The sequence below is a fragment of the Octopus bimaculoides genome, chromosome 1 (assembly GCF_046866305.1).
Source record: "Octopus bimaculoides isolate indiv1 chromosome 1, ASM4686630v1, whole genome shotgun sequence".
In the NCBI taxonomy this organism is placed as follows: Eukaryota; Metazoa; Mollusca; class Cephalopoda; order Octopoda; family Octopodidae; genus Octopus; species Octopus bimaculoides.
In genome coordinates this window covers 68,488,355-68,512,931 of record NC_142928.1, presented here as the reverse complement: position 1 = coordinate 68,512,931, position 24,577 = coordinate 68,488,355, and the positions used below count along the sequence as shown (strand labels likewise).

At 33.7% G+C, this 24,577-nt stretch overlaps 1 protein-coding gene across 4 annotated transcripts in view; it reads left to right on the top strand.

Annotated features, from left to right (window-relative positions):
- The window catches only part of LOC106873299 (neuronal acetylcholine receptor subunit alpha-10), a 1,766,016-nt gene that overhangs the window by 1,114,006 nt on the left and 627,433 nt on the right, over positions 1 to 24,577 (top strand). For all 4 annotated transcript variants that reach the window (XM_089352066.1, XM_089352088.1, XM_089352074.1 and 1 more), the window contains one exon: positions 16,559 to 16,704. In XM_089352066.1, coding sequence (XP_089208192.1) covers positions 16,559 to 16,704 — 146 coding nt within the window. The remainder of the gene's footprint in view (positions 1 to 16,558; positions 16,705 to 24,577) is intronic.

Here is a 24,577-nt window from a genome sequence, read left to right as displayed (position 1 = left end):
TACATTTTTCCGTTCCACTTTTACATTTGTCACTCACAACTTCCTCGGTTTGTTGTAGGAACTGGATATTTCTGGCCGCAGATATTTACGTTATTACTTTGCACATTGAGACTTTCAGGCACAATACCACAGTCGTTATGTTTTCAGCGTTTACGAAAAAGAAATGTCTGCCGCAATTCCTTCCTGTTAAGCAGAGCCAGTCGATACTATATTTAGGGTGGTGTGCGTTATTCTTTCTGAGTAGCTTCCTAATTCATGAATCCACTTCCAGTTCTCAGTTCATTATCTACTTTAGAAGAGATGTAGAATACCTCAACACTATAATGCTTAATGTAATAAATACCTTCATCCCATTATTTTCAGTTAGTTTTGTTTTGCGCACTTTCCTCATCATTCTGTTGTGCCCGTAGACATTTTTTCTCTCATGTTTCCATTTCCTTTTCATCGTGTTATATGCTTTATAATGTTCAGTTATCTAATATCACGTTGTGGAATTTCTATACCGTCCAATTTAATCTTTCAGCTTCATAATTAAAACTGCATAGTTATAAACACAGTTTTTCATACCTATATACTCGCTACATTTTCTTTCTGTTTAGATGAGACAACCAATGTCTTTTTCAGTGTTGGCGTATAATTTAAAGCTTTCTGTATATGCAATAGATGATGTATTTTCAACTTCGTTTTAGAAAGCTCATAAGTGTATATATATATATATATATATATATATATATATATATATATATATATATATATATATATATATATATATATATATATATATATATATATATATATATATATATATATATATATATATATATATATATATATATATATACAGAGATATATATAGAGAGAGATTGTCATAGTATGCTTTACAGAGAAATTAACGCCCTCATGAAAAGTTAGACGGAGCGCATTTCCTAATATAACCGACTCAGTATTTTAACATTTCTAATTATTCCCATCCCTTCCTTTACTCTACTTTACATGACCGTATAGCAATTTCTTAACAATACCGCTCGTTTTCTTATTGACCACAAGTATTCTCCAACACTCCATAATCTATCCCAGTGGTATTATGGCAAGCTTTCTTAGTGCTTATTTAACCAACACAAAGTTCTTTCTTATTCGTATTTGCTTTAGTATTATGATATTGATATGCATGAGATAAGCAGTTCCTCTTAACGTCTTCCAACAGGAATGTAATTTTATTGATAATGAGTTCTCCTTCCGAAGGCTATAGAATTAGTGTGTTAATTATGAAATCTGTTAGAATTTCTAGACCATTTGTAAACAAGTAATGGGCCTGTATTCACTGACCTATCCTCCGAATCTTCTTTCTTTTATGAGCACTGTCCTTCCATTTATCGTCGTAGTTCATGTTCCATTTTCTATACATTCAGAACGATACGGCTATGAATAACTGTGCATCCATCCGAAGATTTTAAAGCAGTATCCTTGAAGAACATTGGGCCAGTAGCTTTCTAGATCTATATCATTAAGCAACGTTTTCATTTTCATTTCTGTAATATAGAATCGTCCCCAAAATTCTTCATACCTCATGGAAACTAACATTCTTTTTTAGACCCTTCGTTTCTGAAAGCTATAATGTTGGTACTTCCTGTGTATCTTTTATCTACTTCCTTCTATGCACAAATCCACGTATGAGTTGGCTAAACATCATTTGCATAATAATAGGACCAAATAGGACATAATAATAATGGACCGAATTTCTTTTCTACACATGTTCAGAATTATTCATACCTCACCCTGTTTTCACTTCCTATGAATATGCTAATCTTTGTCCTATAGTTATTTCCAGAAGAGTATGAGTAGAGTATAAATAGAGTATAGAGGAAACGTGCTCTGGTCATTCTCAGTTTCTGAGAAGTAGCTCAGTGAAGACCTACGTCAACGTCTTATGCGTTCCCACAGTGAAGGAAATGATTCAAGGCTATTTCAAAGCGGCATGGTGTCCCTGTGGCAACTGTCCAGAGGATAATCAACAAGCACAAGTGGTTGAACGCTGTTTAAAACCTCAGTGGGCGTGACAGGGAGCGTAAGGGTTCTCCCAAACTTGCCAGAAAAATCTCCCGAGAGTTCAACAACAATTCCAGGACCACAACTAAGGCCTGAATTGAAACGCTTGACCAGGCAGGCACGAAGGTGTCACGGTTTACCACTGAGCGCCTCTTGCACAAAGGAGGTCTCCATGGACGTAGGCTGGAGACTTGCTGATCTTTGCTTTTGGTCAACCATCCTGTAGTCTGATGAGATGAAGTTCGCCTTATTTGGCCATATGGATGCTGAATATGTCTCGAAGAAGACAAGAGTGGATTCTAGGACAGCGGCACCACAATGGGGTTAAATGATGGGGCTGAGGGGAGGGCCAGACTGCTGCTAAGAACAATGATGCACACACATACGCACACACACAGCTGAAGGATGCTGTGTCCACCGTCAAGCATAATGGTGGAAACAATACTATGAAGATGTTTCTTTTCCAGTGACACAGGGCACATTGTCAGGGCCCAAGGATTCATAAGAAATGAAGATTATATCCTTCATGAAAACGTGAAGGAATCCGCTGAGAAACTGCAACGCGGCAACGGGTGGAAGTACCAGTAAGACAATGATCTGAAACATACCGCCAAGGCAGCGAAGAAATGGTTCATGGACAATGGTGTCATCGTCACAGAATGGCCTCGTTAATCACCTGATCTGAATCCGATTGAGAACTTGAAAACCAGAGTGATGGCTGGGAAACTGAACAACCTGACCCAGCTTCAGGCTTTCTCCAAGAACGAGTGGGCCAACAACCCACAAGAGATATGCAGGAAGCTTGTAGACATGTACATGTATCGTCTAGACGCAGTCATAAAAAAAACGCTATGCTATTGACTATCAAAGAAACATATTGAACTCAGTAAACCTAGGGTATGAATAATTTTGAACATAGTATCTTTTGAATATCCATGAATAAAATACCCCTAAAATGAAGAATTTTTTTAATTGTGTATTGTTGTTATTCTTTCGCTTGTTGGTCAAATAAACAAAATTGAAAAATGCATTCATTTCATCACAAAAATAAAAATAAAAACACAAAAATTAACAAGGTATGAATAAGTTAGAGGAGGACTGTATAAGTTGTTTTGACATATTTTCCAATTCACTTTTCATGTTTACGTAACAAGTCCTTTTTACGTCACATGATATACAATATCGTGAGTTTCTTGATTGAAGATATAGTGTCTACCGGGGGTTTGCACTGTCTGTCAAGTCGCAACAAGGATCTCAGACAGACAGTACTTTACGCAATATGCCTCCAGTCCCACGCTATGCGGACTTTTGCTATGCCCCTACATTGTAGTGTATTTCTAAAGTTTCCAGATGTTTTTTTTTTCAGATTGGATGGTATTGAACTCAATGCTACGTTGACATTAGGGGTAAACTTTGTTTAACGCTCGTAGTTGCCACATCTTAGCGGTCTCATTTCTCAGGTTTCCATAATTATCAAGCTTTTCTCTTTCTTTCATAATGATACTTTGACCTGCTGGCATTGCCACGTCAATTATTAGGCACTCTTGTTTGTTCTTTGTAATGGTTACTATATCCGGCCTTCGGTGCTCTAACATCTCGTCCGACTTGAAGTGAAAGTCCAAGAGGAATCTTGCTTTCCCCTTTTCGTCCATTACCTTTTCCGGTGTATGATGGCACCAAGCACTCGTAACCTCATATACATACTTATGGCATAGAAGGCAGTAGATCATGTGGGTTACATTGTCGTGTCTTTAAAGTAACACTTGTGTAAAATATATGAGGCCCAATATACCCATCATGATTACCAGTCTGGTAAATATACACCAGGCACGTGCATCACAACCATACGTGCGCGATTTCGGGATGTTATATCAAGATAAACAGCGCATGACCTCGCAGGTGGATGTCCAGATAGAATTGTCTCCAGGTTGATTAGCCCTTCCCAATCAAAAGGTCCTTGAATAAAGGTTGTTTATGGATGTTGAGTGAAATACCTATGTTTCCAGAGGTGAATTATTCAAACAATCAAAAATTCCTCACTGCACATGACTATGGTGTTTCCCCACTACTTTTGCTCTTGATAACTGATGCACATATCGTCAGCCACCAAGGGACTTGCTCAACTGGTTAAGGTCAAACAACTGACAAGCAAATCTGTGGTATTGAGCAGAATATTTGCTGTAACCCTTCTTTTATACCAAGACAAAACAATGTACATAATAATACTTCCAGTCATTTAAGACCAGAAGCCATGAGAGCGACTGTCTGGTTCGTTGAGGGCATCTATTGGTATCATCATCATTATTATTATCATCATTATTATTATTATTATTATTATTATTATTATTATCATTATTATTATTATTATTATTATTATTATTATTATTATTATTATTCTCCTGCTTCTTCTTATTCTTCTTCTTCTTCTTCTTCTTCTTCTTATTATTATTATTATTATTATTATTATTATTATTATTATTATTATTATTATTATTATCATTATTATTTACTTTTGATCTTCATGTTTGTTACAATCACTTGCCGAAGTACATCCGAGCATAGGGGATGCTGTGTATGACTGAAAGCTCGGAGAGTCGATGTGACAGGGGAATTAGCGAAATATCTTCGCGTAATACAACACAGACATTTAGATTGATAATCATCATCATCATCATCATCATCATCATCATCATCATCATTATTATTATCATTTTACGCGTGTGTCATGGATGAAATCTTATTGTACATATTTTGGACAAGCATTCGATATTTTTCTATCAAAGCGAGTATCTTATGAATTCAATGAAACCTGCAAATTCACATTGTCATATTTTCCATCTATCTCTCGTTTCTAAATTTAATGAGTCACACATACCTTATGTCTGTACTGATAGAAAATACACATAACTTTAAAACCACATATAGTCCAAAATGTGATTATACTAATCCAATACAAATTCACAATAGTATCGGTATGAATTTGAAACCTTAAATTTAATAATAGATTTTGTGATGATACTGATCTCGAAAATTTATATCCATTCTATTCCATACTAAAATTGTTCCTTTTCAAATCATATAACGTATGTTCAACATAGAGATAAGTATTTATATATAATCCAATTGTTTTAGATTTGAATATGTTTTCTGTGTATACGCGATCATAATACATGTATGTGTGTGTGAGTGTTTGTGCGTGTGCGTATATAAACATCCATTCGTACGTACATACATACATATATATATATATATATATATATATATACACACCCACACACACTCAGAATTCTAGTGATTCTTATGAATAGAAATTGGAGAAGCTGTATAAATATATGTGTGTGTGTGTTTTTATGAAATGAAATATTTATATAGTCGACCGGCTTCACTTATGCTAATCATGATTAAGCTGTTAATGGTATTGTTACAATTGTATACTGTTTTGAATTTACATTCCACCTTATTTTGTAAATGAATCAGGAAGCAAATAAATTTTAGGAGCCGCAGTCAGGGATTGTTATTATTAGAAGTAGGGTAGGTAATTACTTTCCTCCATTTTGGTGATGATGGTGTGGGAAGAGGTTGGATTATATTTAGAGGGAAATGTTTTTGCTAGGTATGATTTCACACATGACAGTGTTTTGAATAGGGAATGCTCTCTATTCATCTCTGTTCATTCTCTCAGCTGTAACCAAGATGGAAGTGTCGATTAGGCATTATGTACTATTTATGTGAAAATAAATTTACACTTAATTCACCTTAGTAAAATGTTTTTGATTTTTTTTACATCATGAAATAGTCTTTTTCATCAACAAAGAAGAAGACTGAAACAGCTCTAGTGAGCCTCAAACTATCTGTGTTATTGTTTATACTTCACCAAGCTCGGAACCTTCCCTTCTTTGGATCTCGAACCTATAGTCGACTGTGGAATACGTGCCAGAGTGTACTCCAGTGTGACTTCGGGTACTGTTGTGTATTTTGGTCAAAGCTTGTGAGTGTATGCCTACCTGGAGGAACAAATCCGTATTTACATTAGTAAGAACATGTTTGTCTGTACACATTATTAGTGCACAAGTGCGATATCGCCGACTATGTTTCGTGGTCTTTGATATTTGATTACCTTGATTCTATCGGAGCCTGAAAATTTATTTATATATTCTTTGAGAGACTTAGAGGAAGCATGATGTTGGCATTTCATTTACCCCATATATAAGATGAAATTTAGTAACAATACCATTAACAGCTTAATCATGATTAGCATAAGTGAAGCCGGTCGACTATATAAATATTTCATTTCATAAAAACACACACACACATATATTTATACAGCTTCTCCAATTTCTATTCATAAGAATCACTAGAATTCTGAGTGTGTGTGGGTGTGTATATATATATATATATATATATATATATATATATATATATATATATATATATATATGTATGTATGTACGTACGAATGGATGTTTATATACGCACACGCACAAACACAATGGGGTTAAATGATGGGGCTGAGGGGAGGGCCAGACTGCTGCTAAGAACAATGATGCACACACATACGCACACACACAGCTGAAGGATGCTGTGTCCACCGTCAAGCATAATGGTGGAAACAATACTATGAAGATGTTTCTTTTCCAGTGACACAGGGCACATTGTCAGGGCCCAAGGATTCATAAGAAATGAAGATTATATCCTTCATGAAAACGTGAAGGAATCCGCTGAGAAACTGCAACGCGGCAACGGGTGGAAGTACCAGTAAGACAATGATCTGAAACATACCGCCAAGGCAGCGAAGAAATGGTTCATGGACAATGGTGTCATCGTCACAGAATGGCCTCGTTAATCACCTGATCTGAATCCGATTGAGAACTTGAAAACCAGAGTGATGGCTGGGAAACTGAACAACCTGACCCAGCTTCAGGCTTTCTCCAAGAACGAGTGGGCCAACAACCCACAAGAGATATGCAGGAAGCTTGTAGACATGTACATGTATCGTCTAGACGCAGTCATAAAAAAAACGCTATGCTATTGACTATCAAAGAAACATATTGAACTCAGTAAACCTAGGGTATGAATAATTTTGAACATAGTATCTTTTGAATATCCATGAATAAAATACCCCTAAAATGAAGAATTTTTTTAATTGTGTATTGTTGTTATTCTTTCGCTTGTTGGTCAAATAAACAAAATTGAAAAATGCATTCATTTCATCACAAAAATAAAAATAAAAACACAAAAATTAACAAGGTATGAATAAGTTAGAGGAGGACTGTATAAGTTGTTTTGACATATTTTCCAATTCACTTTTCATGTTTACGTAACAAGTCCTTTTTACGTCACATGATATACAATATCGTGAGTTTCTTGATTGAAGATATAGTGTCTACCGGGGGTTTGCACTGTCTGTCAAGTCGCAACAAGGATCTCAGACAGACAGTACTTTACGCAATATGCCTCCAGTCCCACGCTATGCGGACTTTTGCTATGCCCCTACATTGTAGTGTATTTCTAAAGTTTCCAGATGTTTTTTTTTTCAGATTGGATGGTATTGAACTCAATGCTACGTTGACATTAGGGGTAAACTTTGTTTAACGCTCGTAGTTGCCACATCTTAGCGGTCTCATTTCTCAGGTTTCCATAATTATCAAGCTTTTCTCTTTCTTTCATAATGATACTTTGACCTGCTGGCATTGCCACGTCAATTATTAGGCACTCTTGTTTGTTCTTTGTAATGGTTACTATATCCGGCCTTCGGTGCTCTAACATCTCGTCCGACTTGAAGTGAAAGTCCAAGAGGAATCTTGCTTTCCCCTTTTCGTCCATTACCTTTTCCGGTGTATGATGGCACCAAGCACTCGTAACCTCATATACATACTTATGGCATAGAAGGCAGTAGATCATGTGGGTTACATTGTCGTGTCTTTAAAGTAACACTTGTGTAAAATATATGAGGCCCAATATACCCATCATGATTACCAGTCTGGTAAATATACACCAGGCACGTGCATCACAACCATACGTGCGCGATTTCGGGATGTTATATCAAGATAAACAGCGCATGACCTCGCAGGTGGATGTCCAGATAGAATTGTCTCCAGGTTGATTAGCCCTTCCCAATCAAAAGGTCCTTGAATAAAGGTTGTTTATGGATGTTGAGTGAAATACCTATGTTTCCAGAGGTGAATTATTCAAACAATCAAAAATTCCTCACTGCACATGACTATGGTGTTTCCCCACTACTTTTGCTCTTGATAACTGATGCACATATCGTCAGCCACCAAGGGACTTGCTCAACTGGTTAAGGTCAAACAACTGACAAGCAAATCTGTGGTATTGAGCAGAATATTTGCTGTAACCCTTCTTTTATACCAAGACAAAACAATGTACATAATAATACTTCCAGTCATTTAAGACCAGAAGCCATGAGAGCGACTGTCTGGTTCGTTGAGGGCATCTATTGGTATCATCATCATTATTATTATCATCATTATTATTATTATTATTATTATTATTATTATTATCATTATTATTATTATTATTATTATTATTATTATTATTATTATTATTCTCCTGCTTCTTCTTATTCTTCTTCTTCTTCTTCTTCTTCTTCTTATTATTATTATTATTATTATTATTATTATTATTATTATTATTATTATTATTATTATCATTATTATTTACTTTTGATCTTCATGTTTGTTACAATCACTTGCCGAAGTACATCCGAGCATAGGGGATGCTGTGTATGACTGAAAGCTCGGAGAGTCGATGTGACAGGGGAATTAGCGAAATATCTTCGCGTAATACAACACAGACATTTAGATTGATAATCATCATCATCATCATCATCATCATCATCATCATCATCATTATTATTATCATTTTACGCGTGTGTCATGGATGAAATCTTATTGTACATATTTTGGACAAGCATTCGATATTTTTCTATCAAAGCGAGTATCTTATGAATTCAATGAAACCTGCAAATTCACATTGTCATATTTTCCATCTATCTCTCGTTTCTAAATTTAATGAGTCACACATACCTTATGTCTGTACTGATAGAAAATACACATAACTTTAAAACCACATATAGTCCAAAATGTGATTATACTAATCCAATACAAATTCACAATAGTATCGGTATGAATTTGAAACCTTAAATTTAATAATAGATTTTGTGATGATACTGATCTCGAAAATTTATATCCATTCTATTCCATACTAAAATTGTTCCTTTTCAAATCATATAACGTATGTTCAACATAGAGATAAGTATTTATATATAATCCAATTGTTTTAGATTTGAATATGTTTTCTGTGTATACGCGATCATAATACATGTATGTGTGTGTGAGTGTTTGTGCGTGTGCGTATATAAACATCCATTCGTACGTACATACATACATATATATATATATATATATATATATATATATATATATATATATATATATATATACACACCCACACACACTCAGAATTCTAGTGATTCTTATGAATAGAAATTGGAGAAGCTGTATAAATATATGTGTGTGTGTGTTTTTATGAAATGAAATATTTATATAGTCGACCGGCTTCACTTATGCTAATCATGATTAAGCTGTTAATGGTATTGTTACAATTGTATACTGTTTTGAATTTACATTCCACCTTATTTTGTAAATGAATCAGGAAGCAAATAAATTTTAGGAGCCGCAGTCAGGGATTGTTATTATTAGAAGTAGGGTAGGTAATTACTTTCCTCCATTTTGGTGATGATGGTGTGGGAAGAGGTTGGATTATATTTAGAGGGAAATGTTTTTGCTAGGTATGATTTCACACATGACAGTGTTTTGAATAGGGAATGCTCTCTATTCATCTCTGTTCATTCTCTCAGCTGTAACCAAGATGGAAGTGTCGATTAGGCATTATGTACTATTTATGTGAAAATAAATTTACACTTAATTCACCTTAGTAAAATGTTTTTGATTTTTTTTACATCATGAAATAGTCTTTTTCATCAACAAAGAAGAAGACTGAAACAGCTCTAGTGAGCCTCAAACTATCTGTGTTATTGTTTATACTTCACCAAGCTCGGAACCTTCCCTTCTTTGGATCTCGAACCTATAGTCGACTGTGGAATACGTGCCAGAGTGTACTCCAGTGTGACTTCGGGTACTGTTGTGTATTTTGGTCAAAGCTTGTGAGTGTATGCCTACCTGGAGGAACAAATCCGTATTTACATTAGTAAGAACATGTTTGTCTGTACACATTATTAGTGCACAAGTGCGATATCGCCGACTATGTTTCGTGGTCTTTGATATTTGATTACCTTGATTCTATCGGAGCCTGAAAATTTATTTATATATTCTTTGAGAGACTTAGAGGAAGCATGATGTTGGCATTTCATTTACCCCATATATAAGATGAAATTTAGTCTTTGAAATATAACAACAATTATCTCATGTCTTTCTGAGATCAATAATTTCGATACATAGCCATTTGATATCATTAGAAACATTCTCTAATTCATAATTATAAATGTGATCTACAATGAACAAAAGAAGAAAGTAATCGTAAACTATTATTATTTGGTGCAACACACTTTAAACTACGAAGGTTTTATCTTTGCGAATAACATAAAATTCTGCAAAATAGAAATGAGCTCTTTTTTTTTCAGTAAGAGGGAATTCACCTACTGTTGTAAGTCATGTTCTTAGTGGGCCATTGTAGAGAAATATGCTTCTCGATCAATCTTGATTATGCTAGAGATTTCGACAGAAAATTCGAGCAACTTTTAAAACTGAATTGCAACAGCTTCATTATAGTGAAATCTAAAATACACATTCATATGATCATATTTGTGGAGATTCTCTTCTGTGCAGTACTAGAGATTCATCACAACAATTTCGTAACTATGGCGTATCATTGTGTAAAAATAAAATTAATGAACTAAAATTATTTATAAATGACATATTTCAATCCACACATATATGTATCAATGTGTATGACAAGAAAAAGCTCTTATAAAACTTTACCATAACCAAGTTGGAGATAAATTAGTGAATCAATATATAAAATCATTGCCAATCATTGATAAGTTCCTTCCTCTCTATACCATTCGGCAATCTTCTTCTCTGTCGATTCCATTCTCATAGAAACATACATTACCATAATTACAGCCTTCTCGCTCGCTAAAGGAACTTAATCGTAAGAGATGCCAACACAAAGTCATTTGCATATAAGGCCCATCGTTTTCAAGCACACACCATATATGTATATATATATATATATATATATATATATATATATATATATATATATATATATATATATATATATATATATATATATATATATATATATATATGTATGCATATGTATATACATATATACATTATATTTATCCATATATATATATATACATAATATATATACATATATATACATACAAATATATACACACATAAATATATATATATACATATATATATATGCGTGTGTATACACACATGAATATATATATATACATACACACACACACACACACACACACACACCCACACACACACATATATATATATATATATATATATATATATATATATATATATATATATAATTGCCAATGTGGACAGCTGGAAGAAATAAATGTTTATCGCTTTGAAAAGGGAAGTGTTCCACTTTGCAATATCGTTACTATGTTCGATTGAGTAAATGTGTAACGTTCTTTGGTGTTAAAACCGACAAACCGTTCTATTACGAACGTACATTAGTTCCATAATGAGATAGAAATAGACACATAGTTATATTTTCGTTCAAAGTATGCGAGTGAAGACACTGAATGCTTTTTATAAGTAGCTTTACAAACAACTTCCATATCAGCTTATACATGTTTTGAATTTGAGTATGTTTAATTTTAAAAATTTAGGTGGATTTCGCTGTATAACTCTATGACTCAAAACTGTCAGAGTCAATATGATTTCTTGTTCTACTATATTATTGTCAGAAAATACGTTACGTGCTTCAGGAATCACAGCTCCCGATAGGAGCGTAGCGAACAGTGTAATTATTAAACATATCTAAATAATTACAGCATTATATCGAGTACAATATATTCATCATTTTTTACTATTACGCATTTGAAGATATATTGAGAAAGAACGTTACGTTATTTCTATAATTACGATCTTACAATGCGTCTATGAAATACAGCAGAGATAAAGTTTTAAACTATAAATCGTATAACAGCCATATGAACATCATGTGGCGTATTATTCACTGATGAATTAATGAATATAGGTCTCGAAAATAGTTAACGCTTACTTAGGATGATAAATTATACATAAGAACATGGACGACTCCAGATCATGATGTATGTATTCCCTGCTGTATCTCTAAAGATGTTCGACCATCTCCTTGATCTTGGACACAAGCTCGACCTTGGCGCTGCAGGTAGGGTGGTTGTTATCTTTCTTAACTTGGCTCCGCACATCGCAATCCATTTGGATTACAATCGGGGAAATTAGAAGGCAAGAAATTGGGGATAGTGATGTCGTGGAAATACAGTGACAACCATTTCTGACTCTTCCGGAAGTATATCAAGCATCTCAGTCCTGCTGCCATACATATGACCTTCCATCAGCAACCAACTCAAAAGCCTATACGAGTTTCACATAGCCACCTTAATTGATTTAAGACTCTGTTCAATGATATGGGTTTGGCATGAAGTCACCTTCATCGGAAACACACACAAGCACCGTTACATTTTTAGGAACGTGCTTTTATAATACGTGCGACATGAATATGTCACATGCTGTAGCCTTTATAGTGCTTAGAAAACATGACGTCGGCTTTTAGATATAAGGTGCGATTCTTCATAATACAGGTAACTGTTCTCCAACATTCACATTGCGTCTAGTCCTCCATATCACTTAATGTCTTTCAACTATATATTCATTGTACATGATCTCCTACAGCGTTGACTTATCGGCAATATATCGAGATATTCCTGAAAGAAGTTGGAACATAAAAATTGTCAAATTTAATCGGAACACCTTATGCTCGGGCTGTTGATTTTACTATTATCGATGTGGTTGTAGATGAAGTTATTGGTGATAAGGATGATTCCTGTATCAACGCTTCGATAATAGTGCAGTTCTTATTATTGATTATTAATAAATATTTCATATTTTCTTCTCTTCTATCGTGTTGTTTTAGATTGCACATTTTGTCAAAATTAGTATTATCAAATGTATAAAATATCGTAATCGCATTTAATTCGAAATATACTATGTTAACCTCACTACGAGAGCGATTCAGACACCATAATCTTGTGATAAATACGATTGTGTTTGCTAACAGAAAGCGTCTGATAATAATTTGCTCAACATGTTTCAAATTATTAAGAAATCTTTGGTGACCTACATCAGTAATGCAACAGATATTAGCAAGCTTATATTTGCTTGCTTACTATTATTGCCCAATGCATGGAAGGACAATAATGAAGAAAAAAAGTTGCACTTTGTTCCAGTATGAATATTTATTTGAGATTCGTCGAATGTTTTTCCGTACGAGAAAGAGATTTCTCTCAACGATTATGCTAAGTCACACAACTATCGACTTTATTACTAACATTATCATTAAATACATCGGCCATGTACAATTTTAGGATAACAATATAAGCGAGAACCGAATGCAGTAGCGTGAAACTTGATTCACAACACATCTGTGTTTCAGTAATAAGTTTGCATGTATATATATATATATATATATATATATATATATATATATATATATATATAGGTAGGTAGATAGATACATAGATGGACACACAGACACACAGACAGAAAGACATACAGACACACACAGACCGACAGATAGATAGAGAGATAGATAGATAGATTAGTGAGGGAGAGATATTGAAAATCATCAAAGCATTTGTTTATATACTACAACATTTATATAGATTTCATTCAAAGAAAATACTTGAAAGCAACATTTGGATGATGACAGAAGTAAGGTATCACTGCATATGTTCACTACAACAAACTTTTATATATACTCTTCAAAGACGAAACTATGGGCATTACAAGGACTAATGCGTTAATTCGATTGTCTTGAAAACATCTTTATAAACTTTAGATGAACAAGCACACGAAACTTTTAATAGTATATTTCATTTAAATAAATGAAATAGTTACAAGAAATGAATGGTGTGACGCTGAGAGTATTTATAAATTCATTGATAAAAATCACGTAATATGATTATCTCACTAATATTTAGAGAATATTTAAAGCCACATGTACAAGCAATTCACTAAAGTAAACTAACAAAAATGAAATCAATATGGATCGCAATGAAAATATCAAGATAAATTGAACATAATACTAACACAATAACATTATGTAGTAGAATCATCGTACACTGCATTCGACAAAATGGACAGCGTAGCAGGTGTCCGAGTTTCCTTCCTTTCTGCTTCAACAAACGATGCTCAAATATTGTAGAAATTTCTCGTGGCAACGGAAGGCGAAACGTCGAAACTTCCGGTTTTACGTTTGCCAACAGAAAATTATTATTTGCTTCAAGCCAAGTGACTATTCACCATTAATCATTTCACTATGGAATTAAATTTGCTTCGAGGAGAAAAAGTTTAAATATGTCACGGGGGACAAAAGCTATTTATTAAAACTTTGTAATGTTTGAGCTTCAAGTAATAGTTTCTATGGATTGCAATGAAGGTCAAACAATATCCTGTATTTATTGATGCGATTAAATAGATGAGAGAAAACAAATAACATCAAATCTTTTCTTTATAATAATTCTTTTCCCTGTCTTTGTTTTATTGATATTTATTTATTTATTAGTTTCATCTTGATGAAAAACCAAATTACAAAATCAATATTGCAAAAGGTCTAGATGAAAGAGACTAATCAGGAAATATTCATCAGAAGATATTAAAATAAATAGTATGACAATTAATATAAACGAAAATACAATAAAAACCTTTAAAATGGTCTCTCTTATAAAGTTTTTCAATAACATACAATTTACAAATTGCTAAATTTATTACTCGATAGTGTCTTACATTCATTCAAGGCAGAGTTTCGTTGTATGCACAATAATGATTATTTTGGTGCACAAATATGCTTTAATATTTTAACCCTTGTTGTAAATTTGCACAAATTAATTTCTTATTCGAATTACATCTATTTCTTAATGGCAAATGTAATCTACTATTTACTAAATTTGATAGGAATGCAATATAATTTGTAATGTTGTATATATGCGATGTTTAATATCAAGTAAATACCAAATGCAGAACAAACAAAAGTCACTAAAAATAACTGATATTTACCACCTAAGTAAATTTATGTTGAACAAAATGACGTGCATCGCATGTACGTCATTTTCGTATTGATATGAAATACGTATGAATAGCAAACTTTCAGTATAGCAAATTAGATGCTTGCGAAGTACGAAACCAGAAATTTGATTTCAAAATCAAAATTAGATTGTGACTTCGAGATGCACGTTAATTTTGTCAGTTAAGGAAAATAACGTTTCACAATATGAACATCAATGAGCAGAATGTTATCACGTAAATATTTCAATAAGAACGATACTGCCGAAAAAGTAGATAAGAAATACTGTTGACACAAGAGTAAATCCATATGGAAATATCCTTATGATCCCAGCCTAGCCACATTCCACTAAGAGAAGAAGGGTACGTTGTTATTCTTATAATATAATGTTCTCAATTTTCTTCAACATGGATATGTTTGGTGCACATTGAAATTATTGAAATATTTTTCACATTCAAAACTTCCTAGGGTACTTATAAACTTATCACTTCATAGTGTGCTGTAACACTTTCGGTTTTGCAGACGATTCACAAGTCGGTATTTTTACCCAACATATAACAAGCATTCCCTGTTGTCTAAGCGAATAGTAACAGCATCAGCTAAAGAAACTGTTAATTTTGTAGCGATCTGTTCTCACGCATTATTTGTTTGTACTTTTCCTGAGTCGCTCATTATTTTTATCAGGTAATTTAAACTTCCAAAAACTGTATACTATGATGTTATGATTTCATATACGTCGATATAATGTTCATTTCTAATTCTGAAAGAAAACAACAGTTCTATTATGATCGAAGCAGAATAAAAAAAAAAATTATAAATAATTTAATGAGCTTCATTTTCTTATGTGTAAACACCAGAATTACTAAAAATTTTATTGATGCAATTTTTTCAGCAAATTAACGTATATTTAAATTTCATTTATATAAAACTGATCAAATGAAAGAAAAGAAGAAAAGTATTTTAAAGTATTCTGTACCCTTACAGAAATGTTTTGTGTTCTATTCTCAAGGGAGATCTAACACTAGTAGAAAATTTCATACGTGACATGAAATTAAATTCAATCCCTAGAAATGTGTGCATATGAAAGTGAATATTGTAATTTGTTTTATATATTAAACTGCAGTATTAACGGTTTTACTTTTCTTTCAATATTCATTTGCAGCAAGTATAGCTTTATGTGATGAAAACGAGTATCGTTTGGTGCGGGATTTAATGAAAAATTACAACAAGCAAGTTCGGCCATCGTCAAATTTCTCAGAGGCTCTTAATGTGACCTTCGGAGTGGCACTGGCACAAATTATTGATGTGGTAAGTACACGGCCTTTGTTAATTAAAAATATAAGAATTGGTTATCAGTAAATTTAATACGTTCATTAACGTATTAGAATTCACATCTCATATATTGATGCCGTATTTTGTATTTTGCACATATTTCAATGCAGGTATTATATGCATACACAGACACACAGACACACAGACACACACACACACACACACACACACACACACACACACACACACACACACACACACACACATATATATATATATATATATATATATATATATATATCAGGCTGAGTAAAAACTAAGCAACGTTTTGAAACATGAAACTCATCACAATATATTTCAACAAAGCGCAACATTTTTCATCAAACCAAGTACCCTTACAATCAACACATTTTTGCCAACGAGGTACGAGTTTGTTTATTCCGTAACAAAAATCTAGAGTTCTGGGGCTGATGAAATCTTTGAACGCACTGTCAGCATCGAGGAAACCATCAAGGTGCTTGAAAAAGTGGTAGTCGGTAGGAGAAAGGTCTGGGGAATAAGCTGGATGTGGAAGAACTTCGTAGCCAAGTTTTATCAACTTCTGGAGTGTCATTAGTGAAACACGTGGGCGATCATTGTCATGGAGAATGATTAACTCTCTAGTGTTTACCAGTGTGGGACGAAGGAGTAGAAGGTTTTTTGGCAATTTCATAGTAATATGTTTCTGCAGTAATGGTTTTATACTGGATGCGTCCAGCAGTAAACCACCAAACAGCACCATAAACTTTTCTTTTTTGAAGTGTTTAGGTTTAGAGAAAGCTTTCGGTGCTTCATTTTGGTTCAACCACTGCGAAGAACGTTTTTTTGTTTGTACAGAACTCACTTTTCATCACAAATTACAGTACCATCGAAAAATGGATCGGTCTGGTCACGGAGAAGAAACTACGAGTAAATTTCATATTTGCGCATTTTCTGATTTTCATTCAAATCGTGTGGTACACATTTATCGAGATATTTTTTTTTTATTTTCCGATCACATGCAAATGGTTGCAGGCAGTTTTATGGCTAATTCGACGTTCGTTTGCAAGTTCTCGAGTGTTTTTTCGTAGATCTTTCTCAATTATGGACTTTCATTGACCTTTATCAATGACTGAGGAGCGTCCACTACGCTCAACCTGTTCAATCTTCAGGTCTCCACTGCAAAATCGTTTAAACCATTTCCGAGCTGACCACTCACTGGTCTTTTCCTTCCCAAACGTTTCGTTGATATCACGAGCAGATTCATTTCAATTGGAAGATAGCTCGAATATCGCACTTTGACAGTTCCATTTCAGATGATTGTAACAAAGGTAAAAAGAATATCAATGCTAATTTATAGATGCATTTTGGCTAGGCTGTGTCTGTATTACCAGACAATTGCCAAAAATATGTTAAAAAACATTCAAAACTCTGCAAAAGTCCGGTACAAATTCTTCATATTTCAAAACGTTGCTTACTTTTTACTCAAATGATACATACATACATATATCCAAAACAATGAAACAAGAACGCAACAAACGACAATAAAAAAAAAAAGATAGACGATATAGAGACGGACAGGAAAAAAACAACAGATAGACAACCGTTGTTATTTTCTTGTATGAATTTGTAATTGTGCAACATTTTCTCCCCTTTTTTTTTTGTCTTTGTTTTCGTAAAATTTAGCTCGCTTTCTCCACAAAACTTTAATCATCTTAGGTTAGATTTTTGGACATTAATGAATAAGCATTTTCAAGGTAGATTTCAATTATAAAGGATATTGCCACATATAAGTCACACCAACAGTTCACACCCAGTTGATACTGTCCTGACGATGAAGCTTAGCCTCTTGCTCAGGCCAGTTTCATAAACGCAGTTGATTATGAAGCCAAAATTATAACAGTGGTCGAAGACAACATAATTGCGAAGAAAAAGTACATTGGTTTGCAGGAAGGCAATTCTAAAAATCGTTATGCAAAGTACCTGTCTTCTTTCCTACACGTACATAAAAATAAGGCCACCTAGTTGGTTATCCATATATATATATATATATATATATATATATATATATATATATATATATATATATATATATATATATATATATAGGATATGAAGACCAAATAAAACATCGTACATTCTTTTTAGATCCAAGTATTCTGCCACATGACTTAATTCCAAATGCTTAGCAAATGCAAACACATATTCATGCTTCTTTCGCCGAAGTGGAGTGCATCACCGGTCTCACCGCTCATAAACGTTTTCCTCCCTTCTCTGGTATGATTCTGCAAGAGATATATAATTATGGTTTCTACAAACAAAGAGAACGAGGAACTTAGTTTTCTTACTTTTTTGCATCCATCTTCGTAGCGTTTTTTTTTTTTTATCTTCCTGTTGTTTCCCCTAATGTTCTCATATCCTCTGTTTTGAAATATATCTAACATTATGAATGAACTAACCTTCAAAGATTTTTGTGTGATACATGGTATGTTATGCTAATCTGCCAAGATTATGTATGTTTTAGCTCGATACTCATAGTATGTCTCATATATATATATATATATATATATATATATATATATATATATATATATATATATATATATATATATATATATATATATATATATATATATATATACATATATATATATATATATATATATATATATATATATATATATATATATACATATATATATATATATATATATACATATATATATATATATATATATATATATATATATATATATATATACATATATATATATATATATATATATATATATACATATATATATATATATATATATATATATATATATATATATATATATATATATATATATGTGTGTGTGTGAGAAGACAAGAGCATACCATGGTTGTAACCCATTCTACGTACAATAGATGTGTGTGTGTGTGTGTGTGTGCGCGTTCACGCCTGAGTGTTTGTGTGTGTGTGTGTGTGTGTGCGTGTGCTAATTATATTAGTATATGCATCCTACTTGTGAATGGCAAAACCTCCTCTTTATTTCAAAGTGAGGTTCCAAAAAGCACGATGTTATCTGACAAGAGTTTTACTTATACATGTTCACGTTTATGCCAGTTCTTGTCATTGAAGGCGAAGAACACCTTCACTGTATCTTCCACTTCCACTTGGTTGATGAAGTGTCACGAGCGCAGAAAGTGAGCCACATATCTGAGCAAGTAATAATCAGTTCAGTTCCTGGAGCTTATTCTCTTGCTGCAAATCTCGCTTTCTCTTAGCCCACACCAGGTATATCTGTCACACAATGGTATGCGTCTGTTCCAGCTGTTCGGAGTGAAAGTTGGCATCTATGGTCCGACTGACAGAAATTAACTCGTTGCGAATTATCCACTTATAATTCCATCACACTCAGAAAATTTCTTCGTATTCAACACGCCTGTATTTGGCGACAGATTCTGGAAGCTTGTATTTCTTTAACCACTACACGTCAGGATCCAGGAAAAATATTTCGTTACGATTATTAATCGTTCCGATCCATAGGTCACATCTTGCACTCGTGACGGTTCATCAAACAAGAAGAGGTGGATGCTTCATTTTTTTTTCGCCTCGGAGGACAGGAACTTGTATGAGCGTAAGATAAAATAACTAACAGACAGTTGGCTATTTCAGAAGGTTCAAGACAATGGTTTCTACTGTGAATGCCAATCTGCTTTTGTTGCAACTTGGGGAATAAAACAAATAATTTACCAAAATATTGTAAAGCTTTTGGCGCAACACAATATTATATCTTCTTTCTTATTCCTTTTAAAATACCCACTCCTCAGCCTTTCTATATATATTAAATATACATAACTTTCGGATCAGAAGAAAGTGAATTTTATACTTTCCTTATCTTGTATACTAAATTAATGTGCTTCATTAATTGATATCCATTCTGATTTCTTTTTCTTCCCACTTTAGCAAATATACTCCGTGAAAATTTTTTAAAGTTTGTAATTTCAACACTCTATCCATATCGTATGATTAATGACAATTTTAATTACTTTTAACGCGCTTCAACATATTACAATCCATATTTAACATGGAGCATTTTTCTGCCACACATTTTAGAACCTTATCCTTGCTTAGATTTAGCGCTACGAATTCAGAAGTTCAAAATGTATCTACACATATTATGTCCAAAAATCACAACAGTCTTTCTCATTAATGGTTTATATTTTCTCCTCACTTATCTCTTTTCCTCCCCTCTCTCTCTCTCCCTTCTTCTCTTTGCCTTCCTTATTTGTTTCATTTTTCCGCTATTGAATATATATGTATTGACTGTTGCACCCATTCCTCCAATGATTCATTTTGAGATTTTGAATAAGCAAATTTGCTAGCTTTGTTCCTCGTGTCTCTTATTTTTCTTATATTTCTTTCTATATCTCCCTCTCAGTATACCTCTTTCTCTATTTTTCCCATCTGCAATGCATATACATAGATGCACTAATTTCTATGTATTTTGGTAGATATATATATAGATAGATAGATAAATAGACAGACAGACAGATATATACATACATACATACATACATACATACATCGTTGTTCGGATGGAGGATTTTCAGAAAATGTACGTGCATTAATGTTGATAAACAATAGAACCCTTAATTAGTCTATATGACGCTCTTTGCGAAACTCTAATGACTCATGTTAAACAAGATCATAGGCAGTTTTACTTCATTCGATTGACAATGAGTGTTGGTATCCTAATATTACTTATATAAAACGCAATGAATAGCATGCACTGCATATTCTCGTTTTCTTATTAGTACAATTGTTGATATCATGCTTTTGTAATTTAACGCACTGAGATATCGTGTACGTGCATATTTTGGAAATAAGATTGTATTCATTATCTTTATAAAAATATGCATGGCTCAGTGCCGAGTGACCTAAGTTTTAACCGCATGGGTCACTGTTCAACAGTATGGAGAACAATTTTACACTATTTGTTTAAATGGTGCTCTAAAACCAAAGAAAGAAGCCTTACAGAACCAAGCATTTTAAAACCAAGCAATGCAACGAAAATGAAGCTCAAACTCAAGAAATGGATAATGTAGGAGGTACTACAAAACGTATGGTATGTTAATTTATATAGAGAAAGGTATGCGAAGACGAGGTTGCACATTATGTTATGGAGCTGTTCACGCACACATAGATATATGTGTCCGCATGTGTGCGTGTGCAGGCATGTGCGTAATATATGTATGTATGTTTGTCTTTATGTATGTATCATGTATGTATATGTCGGTAGCGATGATTTAAAACCGAAAGTTATGTAGCCCAGCTGATATCATGATCAAACCACAATACTTTCACGTGATCGGTGTATTAAGTGACAAATGGGCGTGAAGACATCGCTTGATTCAATTTTATAGATTATGGAGGTAATCGCAGTATGATGAGGCACTCACACAACGTTTCTACTCTCAAAATGTAGATTTTAATATATTCCTATATTATATCCAATACAGAAGGGTTACTGACTGTGGTACATGTAATAATTTTGTGATCTGTCAGTTAATGAACGAAAAATATTTTGTCCCTCTTTGCCATAATGTTATACGGCATATAAGGCTCAAATAAATAGAAACGGTGTAATCTTATTTGCACAACAGAATGCTGTGTAACCAATTTAAAGTTGATCCTAGCATGACATTGTGACATGCCATATATTTGGTTATAATACTCGCGCACGTATCATAGGCTAACACCAATATGTATACATATGTGCATGCAATGTGCATACATACACCGATGTGCATACATATATCATATATGCTACATACACGTACATAAATATATTATACAGACATATACATACATATATCTTCTTCTGGCAAAGACTATTCTTACTCTTTATAAATTCTTTCAACAATAAAGAAAAAATCCACAAACAATTCGCATTAATGTATCGCGATAATATATATATATATATATATATACATATATATATACGTTTATGACTTTGTATTATAAGATTCCTGATCTGAAGTCGTGTGTCGAAACAGATATTGTTGTATTTCGGGCTGGTCATTTTTCTCTTTTTTGCCAAACAATACATGCATTATATATTCGTTCTTTACTCGCTTATTGCTGTTCTTATTCTAATTCATGTCCATTGAATGGAAATCTTTTGTTACATATCTGTGACCTCCTCAGCGACACTCCGTCTTCGTGTGTGTTCTTGCCCTACTTATTCCGTTATTTTCTTCTATGATGTGTATCTAAGTTTGTATGTGTGTATTTACATGCGTGTGTGCGAGTTTCCTTCATTTGTTGTACGTAACGGTGCCCTTTATACAGTTCTTTTGTCTCTAATTTTTCGTTTTGTATATTTATCACAGGAATGTGCATATATGTCTATTGGATGTGTATTGCGCTGTTTGTATCTGTTTGATTTTTCTCCCTTCAGTCTTTGGTCCTCATGTTGTGAAGTGTAGTGGTGGGTGTTATTGCTTCATTCGTGTTTTCTGTCTATTGCTATGTATGTCGCCACTGCAATCTTGATAATACTTTGACCTCTATGCTATTGACTGAGCCTTTATGTTCGGCTTGATCATGTTGGTAGAGCACTGACGAACATTTCTCTTCTTTGAGCTCTCGCCAGTTTTCACCTGTATGCTCTCCTATGCTGCGAGCTGTCTCTGCAATGGAAGTAGTTGTCATGCTTCTGCACCGTCCCTCAGTACATCGTAAGCTATACACTATATTCCTAATCTTACACTTAACCTATGGGTTCATCCTGCATGCAAAACAATTATGCTCCGTACATAGGGACCTATCGAAGGGATAAGTTCTACATATTAGGGACTTTATAGGAGCACTAGGCCCTTCTATTACTTTAATCCGTAGATTGGCCTTATTTAATGTTCTTTTCTAAAAAGTATGCAAGTTCGCCGATAGGAGTAACATCAGCGAACATGACTGATATTTCGTGTAATCATACCATGAGTTCGACGTATCTATCTGTTTGCTGGTCCTTTCTGTGCTGTTCTACGATTAACTCCTGTATAGCGGGCAAAATCTCATTTGCATCATTCTCTATGATAGCCTTTCACTTAGCCCTGGTTCCTTTGTACAACCTAATCCTGTCTCTTTGGCTGTAGCTAGAGAACTGCATGCGGTGGATGATCTTCATCCACCGCATAGCCAGACCGAGTCTCAACACAAAACACGAATAGAACAATAACAGCCACCACCACATCACACAACATCACGACTAAAGTCTGAAGGAAATAAAAAAAACATACAAACAACGTAATACACTTACAATAGACATATACTCTTTTCCTCTTTTATTTGTTTCAGTCATTTGACTGCGGCCATGGCGGAGCACTACCTTTAGTCGAACAAATTGATCCCAAGACTTATTCTTTGTAAGCCTAGTACTTATACTAATCGCTAAGTTATGGGGACGGAAGAACAACAGCGTCTGTTTTCAAGATGGGAGGACAAACACAGACACACGTACATATACACACACATACACATACATTTATACACATATATACCACGGGCTTATTTCAGTTTCCGTCTACCAAATCCACTCACAAGGCTTTGGTCGACCCGAGGCTATAGTAGAAGATACGCAGTGGGACTGAACCCAGAAGCATGTGGTTGGTAAACAGGCTACTTACCGCAGAGCCACTCCTATGCCTATATCTATGCACATTCCTATGATAAATATTTTAAAAAATAGAAACAAAAACTGTACTTTCCTTTGGTTGAAATTGTGTTTGAAATACATTTTAGGAACATTTCAGTTATCTGTACATTACTGATTATGTATTAAAAGAAATTAGAAAGAGCTCAGCGGGAATCTCATCCGTTTGTTAATCATCTTCTGACAAAGAC